At 52.4% G+C, this 16730-nt stretch overlaps 1 protein-coding gene across 2 annotated transcripts in view; it reads right to left on the bottom strand.

Moving 5' to 3' along the window:
- Nucleotides 1-16730, bottom strand: part of Kcnq1 (potassium voltage-gated channel subfamily Q member 1) — a 321067-nt gene that overhangs the window by 226873 nt on the left and 77464 nt on the right. For both annotated transcript variants that reach the window (XM_038335391.1, XM_038335401.1), the window contains exons 4-10: nucleotides 16256-16334; nucleotides 15735-15831; nucleotides 14911-15051; nucleotides 7551-7661; nucleotides 6589-6684; nucleotides 4942-5064; nucleotides 3663-3804 (exon numbers count right to left, since the gene is read on the bottom strand). In XM_038335391.1, the coding sequence (XP_038191319.1) occupies nucleotides 3663-3804; nucleotides 4942-5064; nucleotides 6589-6684; nucleotides 7551-7661; nucleotides 14911-15051; nucleotides 15735-15831; nucleotides 16256-16334 (789 nt within the window). The remainder of the gene's footprint in view (nucleotides 1-3662; nucleotides 3805-4941; nucleotides 5065-6588; nucleotides 6685-7550; nucleotides 7662-14910; nucleotides 15052-15734; nucleotides 15832-16255; nucleotides 16335-16730) is intronic.

Here is a 16730-nt window from a genome sequence, read left to right as displayed (position 1 = left end):
TACTTCTGTCTCCACTGAAAGCTCAAGAACCTGGTAAGAGAGGTGGGCCTTCTGGGGGAGGAGCAGACTCCTGCCTGCTTTTCACAGTGCATCTCTTTAAGGGGGCACACCTCCATTTTCACTGCAGGGTAGACTGGGAAGAGATCCTTTCCCTTACCTGCTTCTACCACTCCAAGTCCACTATGCCTACACATATCTCATAGGTAGGCCTTAGAAGAGTTTTCTTAGGATATGTGCATGTCCTTGGGAGGTCCCGGAACGATTCTGGGTCTCTGTCCAGCCATTTTGGTTGGGAATAGCACTGCAGCCCAGTGTATCCTTTCAGCATACACTGAAAGGACTGTCTGCATGTGGATTTTTTGCACACAGTGAACAGGTATGTGTCCTATGCCAGGACAAGATTATGGCTTCCTAGTTCTCACACACAGATGAGGTCCAAGTCTTGGTTTGGCCTGGCACTAAAAGTCAGTGTGACTGCTTGGGCTCTGCCTCGTGGGAGCAGACACTCTGGGGCTTTCCCAGTGATATCCCTCCCCCACTGGGATTAGCACCCCGTCTCCATGCCAGAGTGTCCAAGATTCCTAAGAGCCTCTTAGATAAGGAGACTTGGGTATATCAGGTAACCCATAGGGTAGGGATTTCCCTAGGTCCTTAGAGGGGCCAGACCAGTAGCTCAATCTCCAAAATCTGGTGGCTCTGGTCTAGGCTGACTTATCTCATTAATAGAAAGAGACGGCGCGGTGTGGGAGCATTCCACAAGCAGTGCTGCTTTCTCCGCTCGTGTACCTCATTAACATGCCACAGACATCACTGCGGACTTCATAACACTAAGCAGGCTGAATGGACGGCAGGGACACTGCTGCCCCGTATTCAGAAAACATCCAGTGATGCTTCTCCTGGGCAGGCACAGGGCTGCATCCCTGCCGCCTCTGCTCACGCCCAACCTGCCCATTAGCATTAGCAGAAAGCCCCTATTTGCATTGAGACAATGATCCTACCCCTGAAGCAGAGCTGCAGGGGCACTGGGCATTTGTTGGCACAATTGCCCTTTGTGCCCGCTCCAGTGGGCAGGCGGGGAGTATGTCCCAGGGGCTCATGGAGATGTGGCCAGCCCTGAGCCAAATCCCCATGCCATCTGATGAGGATGTAGCAGCTTGGCGCTCAGTAGAGTGGGGCCCAGGCTGGGTCCTGACAGACGGGATGCCTAGGGTAGCCTTCAGGAGCATAGAACAGCTACAGCCTCTTTCTCAAACACTTCCCACCCTCCTGCCAAGATGTAGTAGTGGGAACAAAGACACAGGCCACAGGTCTGCTGCCCTCAGACAAGCTGAACTTGGTGGGTTGGGGCCCTAACACCTGTGAGAAGAAGGATGAGGAACAATGTTGTTGGTTACCCTCTGCTATACCTAAAACTGTCCGTACAACTGACAGCAAGCTGCAAGTTTCTGGAACATTCTACTTAGTACCAACACATTCTGGCAGGTCCCAGGCATTGGGAAGAAATCTGAGAAGGATGGAACAAACCTAAATGACAGAATAACAGAGGGGCATAGCATCAACACAGGAGACAGTGTTGGATACATATTGTCGGTCTGGATCCTTAATTCCCATCCTACCAAGGATGCAATGTCAGTGCCTATTTCCTGCCTGACCACATAGCACATAAAGCTTGGCATAACTCTTGGCAGCCCAGATACTGAAAATGGATGTCCAGTCCCCAACAGGACACTCAAATGAAGCCTTCCCTTGGAGCCTGGGACTCATTGAAGGTAAACAGGAATAATTCTGAATGAGAGGGTAGATTCTGACTGCAGAAACCAGGCCCGCAGGAGCTAGCACTAGGCCCTGGGTTTTCTATCGTTGCTAGAGTGAGCAAACAGTCAAGGAGGAAATGAGATGAACACCTGTGCCTTTGGCTCAACCTCCCAGCTCTCCAATTGGAAGAGGATTCTCCCCAACCTCAAGTGCTGAGGCCCAACTATCATTTCTTTGTACTTTCAGCCAGATGTCCCCTCCACCTAGGGCTGCATCTTGGGCAGGGACTTTAGGAATGTTTGTAAGGTCTCTCCTCCCTGTCTTTCAGGAAATGGTTCTTGGACTCTCCCGATTCATGAATACTCGGGTCCCTTAGATAAAAATAGGAAAGCATTTACATAGAACTTTCTTGCATATCCGTATGACATCTCCAGATTCTTTAGGAAAGCAACTGCCATGTAATAATCTGCTAATTGATTGAGTCAGAGGATGCAGAACCTGTGGACACTGGGATATCTGAACCATTTGCCTCAGTATATAGTCCTGAGAGGAATCAGTTAGCAGGACAGTGTAAGGGATTTCCCAGGAGATGCTGAGAAAAAAAAATGTCCTAGTCCTGGTGACAGATCATTATCTCAATACCCACACTGACTCAGAGGAGGAAAAAAGGCCAGAACCATTCAAATCAAGTTACAGACAGCTGCTAGAGAATTCAGTCATTCACTGTGAGCTGGGTACTGAAGTTTTCAGAGAGATAATGAGAGCTGCAGGGAGTACTGGGTTCCTTCCACAGCCACCTATGCTGTCTCCCAAGGGTTATGCTGCAAATTCAGAGTCTCCACCTTGTATTTGGGGCCAGGAATGTGAGAATCCTAGACCCATGCAGCCATGTCTCATGGGAAAGTACTTGACAATATACTGTGCTAACAGAAACAGTACATGTACCCCCAGAGAAGTCTCTCTGGTCAGTGGATACCTGATGCTCCTGCTGTGATCCCCAATAAAGGGGTCTCCAGACAAAAGGAAGGATTGCCAAGAGTGCTCATAGCCTATCTGCCCTGTAGCTGGTGACCCAGAGGCATATCTGGGGGCATGCCACATTCCCAGTCTGTGGCCTGGAAAATATGCCTGACCTCTCCAAGTTCCCTTCTCAAGTGTTGCAGAGCCTTGCTGTGGCTTAACAAAGGCAAAACTTGAACTGGGACCCAGCATCCAAAGCTTGGACAGGCCTGCAGCCTAATAACCAGGTCCCATGAGCCAGGCCTCATCCAAGCTCCACAGTGGGATGAATATAGAGGAACAGCTCTGGTGACAGCAGATATAAACCTAGGGCTTTAAGAAGTGTCTGTCCATCAAGGTGCTGACCCCAATTCCATATGTTCCCATGATTTCACCAACCATTCACTGGCTCTCCAGAGCCTGAAGAGGCCTCATCTCTACCACCCTCACCTCTGGACTTCCCTGTCAGTGGGCAAATCTCTAAGAGGTCACCCTAGCCATTTTTCAAATACAGAACTTGGGTGCTGAAAGAGAGAGGTCCAGTGAACAGGACATATGTGCCACTTTCCCTTTTGTGGCAAGGTCAGGCCATGCTGACCCCCAACATTCAAAGGCAGTTGTAGGCCTCCTCTCAGCAGACTGTACTTCCTTTGGAAAGGCAAGGGGAACATGGCATCAAAGCTTCCAGAAACTTCCAGGTCTACTTTGCCTTCCATCCTCCTGTAGCAGAGACCTCAAAGCTATGTTTGGGCTCCCAAGGTAGGCAGTGACTGTGTGTGCCAAGGGTCCTTATGGACAGAGTGCCAGGAGAGCACTGGGGGTGGCATGGAAGCTCCCCAAGCCAGACTGATGCTGCTACAGGGTCAGCACTGAGGACCCTGGCCCTGCACGCATGTGCGCTTGCTTACCTGAGCTGTCATAGCCATCAGGGGAGAAGTGGTCTGGCCTCCGATCCTCTGGAGGATCATATGTGATGTGAGGGACATTGAACATTTTCTCTCCAGGACTCATCCCATTATCCTTGTCCAGCTTGAACTTCTTCTTCTTTACCTAAAATGACCACGTGATGAGTGGCAGCTCCTGCACCATCTCCCAGACCATCAACCAGCCCCAGGACACCTGTAGAGTCCCGAGGCCAGCCTTGAGATATGTGCCCTTGAGGGAACTTGGGTCAGCGGCTGAGCTCTAGCACCCTCAAACATGGTGGAGTGAGGCTTCAGTGTGCTGATGTTGCTGGAGGGGTCAGGGTGTGACTTGGCCCAGTGTGGCCCTCTGTGAGCCACAGCCTAAGAAAGGCAGGCAGACCAAAAAATAAAAACAGGACAACAGTAGGCTGTAAATATGCAAGCTTGCACCAGGACCGTATGGCTAAAGGCCAAGGCAGCAAAGTAAATGGTGGGAGATACACTAGGAGCACTGGAGCCTCTTTAAAGAGGTCTCCTGGCTAGGCGGGGGTGGTACACATCTTTAATTCCACCACTCGGGAGGCAGAGGCAGGCAGATCCCTGTGAGATCAAGAATAGCCTGGTCTACAGAACAAATTCCAGGACAGCCAAGGCCACATTAGAAAAAACTGTCTGGAAAAAAATCAAACGAAAACAAGCAAAGGGGTCTCCTGGATAACGTGAGGGAGCAGGTTGTGTGAAGCCAGGGAGAACATCCAGACAAAGGGAAGAGCAAGTTCAAGTGTCCAATGACAACTGGAAACTGGGAAGGTTGTCTCTTCAAAGAAAGTGAGGGTGAGGGTCAGGAAGAGGAAGAGCTCCAACCTTTTCCTAAGTGCTCCAGGTAGATGACAGGGCTCCTGCCCACAGCTGCTGGAACCTCCCTCCTCTGTGATCTAGAGCTCCTACCTTCCCCCCTGCCTGCTTTACCCAACAAGGAAAACCAGCACCAGGGTCCTCTCAAGAGCTTTCTTCTAGCAGTTGATGGAGCAGCCCATCCTATTCCAGAAGTACTCTCTTTAGACCTATCCTGGTCTTGGCATGGCTAGTCCAATATGGCTACAAGGGCAGAGGACATGAGGACAGCAGGGATCAGGTCAGACTTCCTCAGACCTCAGAATGGTGGTGGTACCCCGATGAGCGCTACCCTCAATGGCAATACTAGGGTTTCACGCTCAGCCTCTCCAGCTTCCTGAGCTGCTAACACTCACTCCCCATTCTGATGACTGGTAAGATTGCTTACCATGACAGACTTCTTAGGCTTGGGGCTAGGGGACAGCAGAGGGTGGCTCCGGGCAGGCTTCCGGACATAGATCTTCCAGGTGGATGAGTCAGGGTTCTCAGCAGCATAGCACCTCCATGCAGTCTGATACCAGGCAGAGGGGAAAGGAAAGAGAGGTCACTGATCCAGCCACTCAGTGGTACCTCTTGGAAAACCTTCAGCTCTTCCCAGAGCCCCAGGCCCCTTCCCTGGCAGCAGGACCTGGCCCTCTAGGGCTAGGAAGGGAACTGCCTTATGCGTCAACTATCAGTCATAGCTCAGATGCTAACAAGACCTTTGCCTGTGACCTGAGTCCCTCCTGAAGAGTGGCCTTGAGCAAGCCTCAAACACATTAACTAAGGCAGAGTTAGACAATCGGGTTTACCTAGAGAAAGATAGTGGAAAAGGCTTGCCCAGGCCTGTGTGACACCAGCAGGGTGTGGAACACCAGTAGGGACCAGCATGAGGTGAGGCCTCCTCGGGGCTTCAAGTGCTAGCCTATGACTATGAGGAACCTCTGATGACTACAAATGAATCTCTTGGCCAGCATTCTAGAGGGACAACCCCTTCCCTTAGTCATCACAGCAAGATGACCTGCAGAAGACCCTGGAGGGGCCTAAGGGAGCCAAGGCAGCAAGAAGAGGAAGAAACAGATGCCAGAACCTCTTATGGGGACATATCACAATGGCTTTGTCACTAAAGGCCCTATGGGCATAAAAAAGCAAAACCGGTTGAAAGTTCAGCATGCTGGCAAGGCTTCTGGGGAGACAGCCCCATTCTGTGACAGGAATCTAGCACAGACACAAAACCCAGGCAGGGATACGTATGACTCAGGACAGTTTAGAGGTCCTTCCAAGGGTTGTATGTTTCATGCACACCCTATGTGGGCAGCTCCACTTGAACTAGAGGGGTTCACACCATGATTATAGCCACTACTCTGGTTAGATGGTTATGTCCACACCCAGGCTATGTTGGTCATGTAGAGCATCCGTGCTCTGAGTCCTCACCTGACCTCAGCTCAGTTAGCAATAAAAAACAGAAACCCAGTTTGCAACGGTTCTCTTTATCATTGAAGGGCAGTCCAGGTCTCTGGAGTGTTCCTAAGGGCCTAGAGTACAGTAGCAAAACCCGCCATTTCTTCAGTTGCATTTAGAGCCTTCTTGCCCTTTGCTCTCAGGCTCTGCTGTCCCTAACTCCCAACCTTCTGAGAAGTGGCCCGTGCTGTCTGACTATTGTACTTACTATTCCCACCAATGACCACTGGTCCTAAGAGATGCCAGACCTCCCAGAGACATGCCACTGTACAAGCTGGGTACACCAGGCCTCCTCTCTCTGACTTATCCCTGTCCACATAGGCTGACTGGCAGAGTACACACTGGCTGAGTGGCTATGGTCAGGCCTCATGCTATCCTGCAAGTATGGCCATCAATGGGAATAGTATAGGGAGTGATGGTCCTGCATTTTTGTGCTCATCCTGTCATCCCAATAATGGGTATTTTCCCAGAGAGCCACCTTACCATGGGAGGAGCCACAGCAAAAGGACCCATTCCTCTCAGGCAGTGAGCATGGCTGGAGGGGCTCCACTGCCCAAGCACATAGCACTAACAGCCCACCGGGCATAGCACATACCTGGATGAGGGATGCCGCGGCTGGAATCTGCCGGTTGAAGTGCTTCTGCCTCTGCTTCTGTTGGACTTTCAGGGCAAACCCAGAGCCAAGTATCCCCTGGTAAGGGACACAAGGTGTCTATTGTCACATGGGTCATGCTGGCCAATACTCAACAAAGGACAAAGGCCCCAAGGAAGAGCAAGAGGAGCAAAAGGCACCTGGAGACCAGGCATGCACAGTGCCCAGGGCTGTGGCAAGGCAGCCACCACCAGGAGGTGGGCAGGAGACACAGCAGATGCCCTGGGGGAGCAGGAGTTTGAGGCTGTCCTCGGCAAGGAGCCCACAGCTACTGCAGCCAGGGTAGCCAAGAAGAGCAAGTAGTGGCAGAGAAAGAGTGTTTGTTACCTTAGCAACAGGGGGCCATGCAGGAGACACATACCATATGTCATAACATATGCCTATATGTCACACATGCACATAAAACAGACACACGAACACATATTATCTCCCATGTGCTGCAGAGACTCATGCAACAGATACTATATAGACATGGAACATACACACAAATATATGTGTACACATGACACACATGAAATCAGAGATACATATAAACACATGGACACACAGAACATATGGTAAATATGCTATTCAAATGCAACACATACTTATACATGCAACACATGTACAGTATATACATACAACATATATAAGAGACACAACGGCACATATGTACAAGTAACCAGTGTGTGTCCCACATAGCACATGTGTGTAGACATAGGTCTATGATTTCTGGAAAGGTCATGAAACAGAGTCACTTCCAGCTGCAGAGCAGGCCTACAGGTTCTGCCCAGTCTGCTCCCCTGCACCTTACTGCTTCTGTCAAGGGTCACGACAGGCTGCCTCTTATTCTACTTCAAGGGAGGCTCAGGAGTTGGGGCAAGGATGCAGGGGAAACAAAGGATAGGGTCCCCTTGGGCACCCACCGCTGGGAGTGCAAAGAAGGATATGGCGAAGACAGAGAAACAGGAGGCGATGGTCTTCCCGACCCACGTCTGGGGTACCTTATCCCCGTAGCCGATGGTGGTGACTGTGACCTACAAGGAAGAAGGACAGCAGTCAGTGGCTGGTGGGCTGAGAACCTCAGAAAGGACATCCGCCAGCTCCAACCCAGTATCTTCATAACAAGAGAGACCAACCTAAAACCCTGTCCACCATAATAGTGAGGCACAGTTCCAAGAAAGTTCCAGAACAGCACTGTGGTAAGTTGGTTGGCTCAAGTTTCTGTCTCCTTAGTCCCTCAGCTCTGACTACCACAGATGGCACAGCCCTGGGGTTGCAGAGAGGTTGGGGTGTGCAGGACAGACAAACAGCTCAGAGCCCACCCACAGGGGCCAGGCTTCCTGCCCCATCCCAAGGAGCTCTGTCTTGGCCACCGAAGTTGCAGTACACTGGCCCCCAGGAGGCCGGAAGTTCCCACTGAGGCCAGCGGTCCACAAAGCCCCAGGATGGGGCTGACATGCTGCTTCCTGCCACCAGCCCAGGGATCCAGATGTTTCATTTTTCCTTTTCAGAGAGAATAAGACAAGGCGCTAGCCTTCTTCTCGGTGGGAGAGCAGCGTCCAGGGTGTGCAGTGGGACAATAGGAGTGAGGGGCTGCCCCCCCCCCAGGCCACCCCCTGCCGTCTGTCATCTGAGGTTTACTCCTGAGGCTTCTGATGAGGGACTTGGGGGCCCACCCTGGCTGTGCCTAACTACTAGATCACACCATAAGTCTGCCTTGGGCTTGCTGGGGAGACCAGGGTGTCACACACACTCACACACAGCCACTGGGAAAACAACACGCTGTCCAGGTCAGCCCTGCAGCTAAGGCAGGTCAGTGTGACGGGAGAGCCAATTGCTCACTCCAGATACCTCAGCTGCCACACTGGGGTCCAAGTGACAACCACCCAGCTGAGACCTACATGAGAATCCCTAAGTGACCCCTGGCCAAAAGGGTCAGCAAGGACGGGGCCTGGGGAACACCATCTAATAGACTTCAACTGAAGGGAGGCCCAGAGAGGAAGCTCCAAGATCCCTCCTGACCATCACTGCCCACGTCATTCCCAGACAGACTGCACTCTGGACCACTGCTGTTCCCCAGTGTCCACTGAGAAGAGGAGAAGGTAAGAAAAGTATGGGAGTCAGAGGTGACCAGGCACACGTGAGTGGCTGTGGAGATGGGTGCTCGCAGCTCAGGAAGCATTCTGAGCAACCACAGCAGGGGAACAGAGGACAAGGACAGCAGGAGTCACCTCACAGTTCTAAGTTCATTACTCTAGCAGTATGCTAACAAGTCATGAAACAACAGGTCAGTCTCCCTGGATGGCAACCAACAGGACAGGCCACAGCTGGGCCCAGGCCACCATTGGGCCACCCCCCTCAGGGCTGCACCAGGCTGTAGAGGGTGCATACTGGTGTTTCCCACAACTGCCCACATGAAATCTTCCCCACAATGTCATTATCCTTAAACAAATCCACACCCCACACACAAACAGAGGGCATAGGAAGTCATTCATGACTGGGCTCTTTAAGGGGACCACCCTGTTCTACATATGTGTCCATACACTTGGAAATGTGCCTCACATGGAGACAGGGACACACACTCCCACTCACATACACATGAGGGAACATGCACCACCGACAGAGCCGAGACCATGGGGGTGTGCATACACACTGCATAAGTTCACAAAGAGGTCTAGAGGTCACGCCCATGACTGACAGCCAGGGCACATGCTGTCCGGACATCTTATGTGCACACACACCTGAAATAGCTCTGATAATGTAAACTGAAGCCAAGTCACTCCTGGGACTGAGGGCATGGCTGCCAGCAGGCTGCTGGATAAGAGGACCCAAGGGAGCTAAGCTCCTCGCTAGTGGTGTCTTCCCAGAGGGCCTGCACCGCACATGTGAGAGCTGGCCCACAGCTGCCTTCTCTGGGGAGTCAGGCACATGCCACGAGCTACTTGTAAAGGCAGAGCTGGACTGCAACTGGTGAGAGTTTAAGGTCATGTGTGGTTTGTTTGAGGCTAGCCTGGGCTACATAAAACCCAGCCCCCCCACCCCCAAAAAAAGGGGGGGGGGAGAAAGGGACAAAAACATCTCTACAAGTGGAAGGGTAATGGTCTAGATGTCAAGCTGGGAAGAAGCTCGAGTGAGTGGGGGAGGAAATGCAGGAAAGAGACCTGCGGCCATGCTCCTGCCTTCCCCCCAAGGATCAGTAGGAGGAGGCTCCAGTGCAGTGGTCCTGAGCGCTGGACAGCCCCCCATTGGAGGGCACCTAACTACTAGGAGCCTTTTTCCTCTCCTGGGTCACCACAGACCTTCCAGTCCATTCATGAGTCCTCACTCTCAGGTGGCCTGTCCCTGTCAAATTCTTTTTCCTGAAGTTACAGAGACAGCAACTCAGGAATGGACCATTTTATAGAGCTGTCTAGAACCTGTCCCCAACAGCCAGATCTGCAAGTCTCCTGGGACAATGAACAGAGGGGACCTTTCCAGGATCCAACTAACAGTAGGTCACCTGAATAAATCACTGTCCCAATGACAGAAACTGTGGGGCAGGCTATGGTTCATGGTCCCCTTCCTCCTCCTGAATAGGCTGAAGGAAGAAGAGACTGGGAGGACTTCCAGAGCTAGTGGTACCTGACTTCTGGAACTAGTGGTACCTAGTCTTCTCCTTTTGAGTCTGGAGGCAGTCTGGCCCAGAACAATCATTGCTGGAGCTCAGCTTCCTGCATGCTCACGAACTTAACTCTTATTCATACCCATGGATTAGATGTGCCCGAAGAGGCTAGTTGGCATACCCAGGGCCACACAGCTGATGCCTGGTAGACATGGAATGTGAGTACAGCTTGGTCTCTACGGCGGCGTCACACTGTGTCACCCTTGTATCTCATGTTTCACTAGAGGCTGTCTGCTTCCTCCAGGTGGAAGGGCACCTGGGAAGCTCTATTCCTGAGACTTGCACAGGCACATCCTTGACGGCATGAGTTAAACCCCTGTGCACCCCTGGAGTGGCATTCCACTTGTATTTTAATAAATAAAGCTTGCCTGAGGATCAGAAAATTAAAACAGCCACACTGGCCAGCCTTACAGACCAGGCAACAATAACACACACCTTTAATCCCAGTAGCCACACTAGTCGCCATAGAAACCAGGCGGTGTCTGCCTTTAATCCCAGTGGTGCACGCCTTTAATCCCAGAACTAGAGAGGATTATAAAATGAGAGGAGACAGATCTCAGTCTCAGTCTCATTTTGAGATTCCTAGAGGCAAGATCTCCATTTAGGACTGAGGTCGAGGTAAGAGCCAGTGGCTGGCTGCTTTGCTTTTTGGATCTTTAGGCTAAACCCCAATTTCTCTCTCTGAGTTTCTATTAATCATGCTTCACACCACCATCACCAGATCTGCTGAGTCTATGTAATACATCTTGTAGGCACTGGCTACTGAACAGCAACCACAAGAAAATGGGCATGCTTTGTAGACTCCTAGCCATCTGATAAAGACACCTCCTTGGGAAGGGCTCACTAGAAAGGGTTCTGGCAGGCTCTCAGCCTTTTCTGCATGATACTCATAGAACCTACATGGAGGAGGAAAAGGCTGAATGCTACAAGCCCTGACCCCTGCTCTGGCCTTCACGTCTCCAGTCAGAATAGTCCTGAAGAATGACATGTCCCACAGACAGTTCTTGCATGTGACCATCTAAGGAGACTTCCCCATCCCAAGGCCCCTCTGGCCTGGCTCTGCAGGATGCAGTCCAGCCTGGAAGGTGAGAACCTTTCAGAGCTTCCAGGTGAGGAAAGAAGCCCGGTCAGACTGGGTTTTTTAAGGGACTGAAAGGCAGGGTGGGGATCAAGTCTGCTCACTTGAAGTTCTGTATTTATCCACTCGGGGTAAACAGAGCCCAGCAGCCGCCTGTTTTCAGAGACCCCAGGCACTAAACAGAGGAGCCCGTGTTTGCAGAAACAGCTTTTCTCTCCACTCAAACCATAGTACAAACAAATGCATTCTGTTCCAGAAGTAAAGGCCTGAGGAGCTCCCCAAATGCTTCACGGCCACACTTGGACATTACACTGGGGGTTCTGGGACCTCACACCCATGTAGATGTTTCTACCAGAGGAAGGGGACACAGTCCCATGGAGCAGGCACCTTTCTAGTCCAGCTGTGGGAATCCACGGTCTGGGAAGACAGGCAACCCTGCAAAATACAACCTGGATAACTACATTCTAGACTTAACTGTGTCCCCCACATGGCTCACCACCCCCGCCACACACAGAGACTATGGCTTTATTCCAAATTACAGCCTTCCTTCTGGGTCCCCTGGGTGGATCCTAATCCAGTGATATGTGTCCACGTGAAACACAAAGGAACAACCCAGGATGCTCAGGCCACCAGAAACCAGACTTAATAATGAACCTTCCAAGAGCCAGCACAGCCCTGCCCATGCCTCAGTTTCAGACTCTGGTCTTCAAAACCGTGGGATCTCGACAGAACAGGACATACTTAAATCCACCTGTGGGCGGTGGACAGACTTTCCTGCCCCCATTACTTGCTCAGTGAAGAAACACTGGGCAGCTGAGGACCCTCAGCTTCATTACAGCCTCTGCAGGCTAACAAGGTGAGAGCAATTCCCACCCCTGCAGGCATGCCTCTATGCCCAGTCCTACCCTCAGTATACCTTAGGGGAAGCTAGTCCAGTCCCCAGGGTCCAGCCAACACCCTTTGGGATAGGGGGCAGGGCTTGAGGCCTGGCCTGGGGCAGATACATCAGATAATAGAGGGGTCTGAACTTCTGAAAATTCTCTCACCTGTGGGTGCTCACATGCCCCCCCCCCCGCCACATTAATGCAGATGAGGAGCCCAGGAGCAGGGCAGGATGGGGCCATACTCCCCTTGTGGAATGAAGGGAGACAAAGGAGATGACTGTTCATTGGCACAGGCTAAAGAACTCTGAGCCCAGCTGTCCCTGTCCTTAGCACTCAAGTTCTGACTACCCTAGAGGCGCCAGGAACACAGCCTTGGGCTGCTCCCACCAGACAGCCGCAGAGACAGCCGCTGAATGAATGGGGGCTGTTGGCCCCCTGAGCTGGGTGCTGGGGGTCCTGGGCAGCCAAGGGCACAGGGCCTCATGGGAACAATGGCCAGGCCAGGGTGCGCTGTGGCCAAGACCTGAGTTGTAGCTGACAGAGTAGGCCAGAGCAGTGGTGCCAAGCTGGGCACAAAAGGGCCGTGTTCCCGGCTGGCGGGCGGATGTTTGCACAGGTGTGGGAGTGGGGGCGCCTCTCTGCCGAGGGCTGGGGGGCCAGGGACCAGGGGGCTGGGAAGCAGCTCCTGCAGGAGGCTGGGAACGCAGGCAAGGCAGCACCGAGGCTGGACACTGTTAAGGTTGGGCACCACTTATCAGCCACACTGTGGGTAGTCACCCACTCACTTCCTGTTGTGCCTCAGTCAGCACTGCCCATCTCTCACCAGAGAATTCTGGCTTGGAGTAGTCTGGCCCCTGCCCCATGCAGGCCTAGCTGCATCTCTGGGATGTTTCCCCCTACCACAGGCAAGCTTCCTAAATGAGGCACCGAGCTCTCTCCTACCAACACTACTTCCTGTCATACCAGGGTATCTGGAGACATTGCCTCCCCCAAAAGGTAGACAGAGGTGAACCTAGGGCCTGTCCCAACCTGGGAGCTTGCCAGCATGTCCTTAAGTTGTTTAGAATGCTGGAAACGTCCAAAAAACAGACTGACTTGGCCAATGTCAAGAGTTCCTGCTATGTGCCCTGCTTCCTGGGGGCACGCAGGAATTGTGGGAACATGTGTTTGCCCCAGATTCCTGTCCCCACCTTAATCTAGAAGCTCTGAGAGTGAACAGGCCTCAGAGATTGTTCATTCCTGGTCGGGGTATTTGGGGGCACTGAAACCAGGGCCCAGTGCAGCCATCACCACCATGTGTGGCTGCTTGCCCTGAGCCAGGTTCCCAGAGCCTGTGATGTCCTTTTCTATGGGTTGCCACAATCTAACCAACCTTTTCAGTAGCCTAGTGAGCTCCAAGTCCAACAGACTGAGAATGCTGGATGGGATAGAGTGGGCTCTGGTATCCTCACACCCACCCAGGGGTGCCAGCCCTGGTAGTTCCTCCAGGCATGATGGTGCTTCTGTACAACCTATCGCCCTCAGAGTTGAGGGGTGAGATAGAATCGGGGTAGCCCACAACTGCCCTGAACTCTGTGCTCCTGTTAGATATTTGTGTTCCCTGAGCATAGGGGTCCTTGACGTCTAATGCCTGGACAAAGCCTGCTTTCAGAGAAGGACCTGAAGGCCATGTGGCAGCCATCAACTTCTAGAGGACACTGGCAGTTAGAAAGCCCCCTAAATTGCCTTAGTCAGAGGCTTTTAGGCCATGAGCAATGGTTCCAAGGTCATAGACCAGTGCTCCAAGAGTGTGTCTGGATTTCTTCAATTCCATCTTCACCAGAACCTCTCCCTCCTCTGCCTGCTAGCTGACTCCTGGGGAGTCATATGCCCCCACCCATTCTCTCTCTCTCTCTCTCTCTCTCTCTCTCTCTCTCTCTCTCTCTCTCTCACACACACACACACACACACACACACACACACACACACGCACACGCCTGCACACAACATCACCACCCCTTGGGAAATTCAGCCCTAGTATAAGAGGTCATCTGTCCTCTCCATACATACTGGCAACTCAGCTGGTTTGGAGTCACCCTAACCCAGGAGGCTCATGACCATCTTCATAAACTTAGGGCCTGGCTGGCCCTCACACTGTTGCTGCCTGGGGCAGTGAAGGACAGTGTAGACCCCACATCCACAGAAACTCTGCTTCTTTCTCCCAGGCCCCAAGGACCGTGAAGGTATTGTGCCATCTCACGGCTTGATTCCTGGCACAGGTGTGCTCTCTGGGTCAGCACAGAGACCAAAGACAAGCAAAGTGTGCATTTGACCTCTCCTTTCACTCTGAGCCCAGGACCCCTCCAGGGCAAAAATCACCACAAGGTTGAGGTACCAAGCTCCACGTGTCCCATCAGCTTTCCCTTCCAAAACAGAAGTTGAAAGATACCAGTGTTCAAATTTCAAAGCGGGGACTAGGGAACGCTTACTCTGGTACAGAGGGACCCATACTGTAGGCTTCAGGAGCAAATTTTGCAGTTGAAAAGTTTTTAATGTTGGGGTCAGTAGCCTCAGTGCAGGAGGCGAAACAATTGAGCAAGTAGAGCCCAATATCCCTAACCCTGCTGCCCAGGTCCGTGTGTCCCCTCCCTGAGATACCCCAGCTAAAGATTCCAACTTACCACCCCCCACCACAGAGCATCTGCGTAGCTGCCAAACTCGATGCGGCCGGACTCGTTCACGGCATCTTTCTCAGCCAGGTAGACAAAGTAGGAGGAGAAGATAAGACCCAGAAAGCCAATGTACAGGGTGGTGATCAGCTCCTGGGGACAAACAACACAACAACCATGCTCATATACCCTGTGGTCCAGAGCTCCATGGGTGTGGTGAGAGAAGTGCCTTGGTAGAAAGTTCCAGCATTTGCTAGATTATACTATGCTGGCTATAGGGTGGTCTACATGCAGAAGTCACCGTCCAGAGCAACCCGGTTTTCACAGCTCTTGAAGGTGATAAATGATGCTACTTGAGTGAGGCAGTCTCAGCTATCGTGCTGAACCAGCCACTGGGTTACCAGATTCTTCTGTTCTCATGGCACGACAGTACTTAAGAGTCATGTGTCCCAGAAGCCTCTCTGAGAAAGAGTTCCCATTGGACGGTATCTGAGACCCTCGCCACTGCACCATCCTTGATTTCCGAGCTTCCTAAATCTGTTCTCCGTTGTACTTTTGTCCCAAGTCTGAGGGAGGTGGCATCAGCTCTGCACCACGGGCAGACCAAGTATGCTACCATCATGGATATGGAGTGGGTTCAGGCTGCGAGGGAGGACTCTAGGGGTTCTGGATCCTGTCCTCGGACCCACATGCCTTGGTATCTGCTTAGCTCTGAGTCACTCAGCTGGGGTCCCAGTACTAAGATACCACCAACCCCACATCCCAGCCTTGTGAATCTCCAGCCCTCCTGCTGTATGCTGACTAGCTTCTGTCCTGCCCACACCAGGCTCACTCACCTGACGGTGAATGAAGACCACAGAGCCCAGAAGCCTCCAGGTTCCCCCCTGGCGATCAACGTGCAGCATCCGCAGGATCTGAAGGAAGCGGATGCCCCTAAGAAGCAGGGAGAGAGGGCCTGAGAGGGTCATGGTGGTCACAAGCATTTGCCCCCTATGTTCCTGTCCCCACTGAGCGCCAATGGGTAAAGGAGACACGCACATGTCACCCTGTACTGGGCCATCTTGCTTCCTATAGGTGCCTGTGAACTCTGACTCCAGAAGTCCTTCCAGATGGCCTTCTTGGGGAGGCCCAGGTCACCCACATTGCAACCACACAGTGGTCCTATCACCTAAGTCCTAGGAGCTTGGCTTTGAACCTAGGGTTGCCTACTGTCTCAATACTATGAACTATGTTCACCCTGCCCCTTTTCAACCCACCATGAAAGAGCCAGATAGAGGGAGGGAGAGGCTACTGCTTAAGAGGAGGGAGCCCTGTGGTGGGTCCTGTCTCACAGGGAGAAATGGAAGGACCAACATACCTGATAGCCGATGTCGCAAACACTTGCCCTTTGGAGCCCACACAGAGAACAACCATAGAGGCCACCACCACGATGAGGTCTGTGGGAGGGGCAGCTGGTTATTACTTCTGGCACCCAGGTTATTACTTCTGGGGAGGTTGTGTCACCACCCGCCCCTGCGTGATGTGACACTCAAGCAACATGAGACCCAACTATTCAGGGCACATGAATAATCTAGGTGGGGACCCACGCATGTATCTTTACCTAAGTCAGAGTAGACAGATCCTAAAGCCTGTCACGCCATGCTGGGCAAGGAGAGTCACATGAAGCTGTGGCTCCAGGGCTGGGGGAGCCAGGCACACTTCCTGCCGGCCTTAGGGCCTCTCTTGCTGCAGGGAGAATAGTGTGTGGGGGAGAGTCTCAGCCCGTGGGGACTCTCTGGGAAGGACTGTTAGGGTGAATGTCTTTCTGGTTGCAGGGGTATGGTGTGGAGTGT

This window comes from Arvicola amphibius, chromosome 1 (genome assembly GCF_903992535.2).
Source record: "Arvicola amphibius chromosome 1, mArvAmp1.2, whole genome shotgun sequence".
Classification (NCBI taxonomy): Eukaryota; Metazoa; Chordata; class Mammalia; order Rodentia; family Cricetidae; genus Arvicola; species Arvicola amphibius.
The sequence above is the reverse complement of the archived record's forward strand: the minus strand, read 5'-3'. Positions and strand labels throughout refer to the sequence as shown.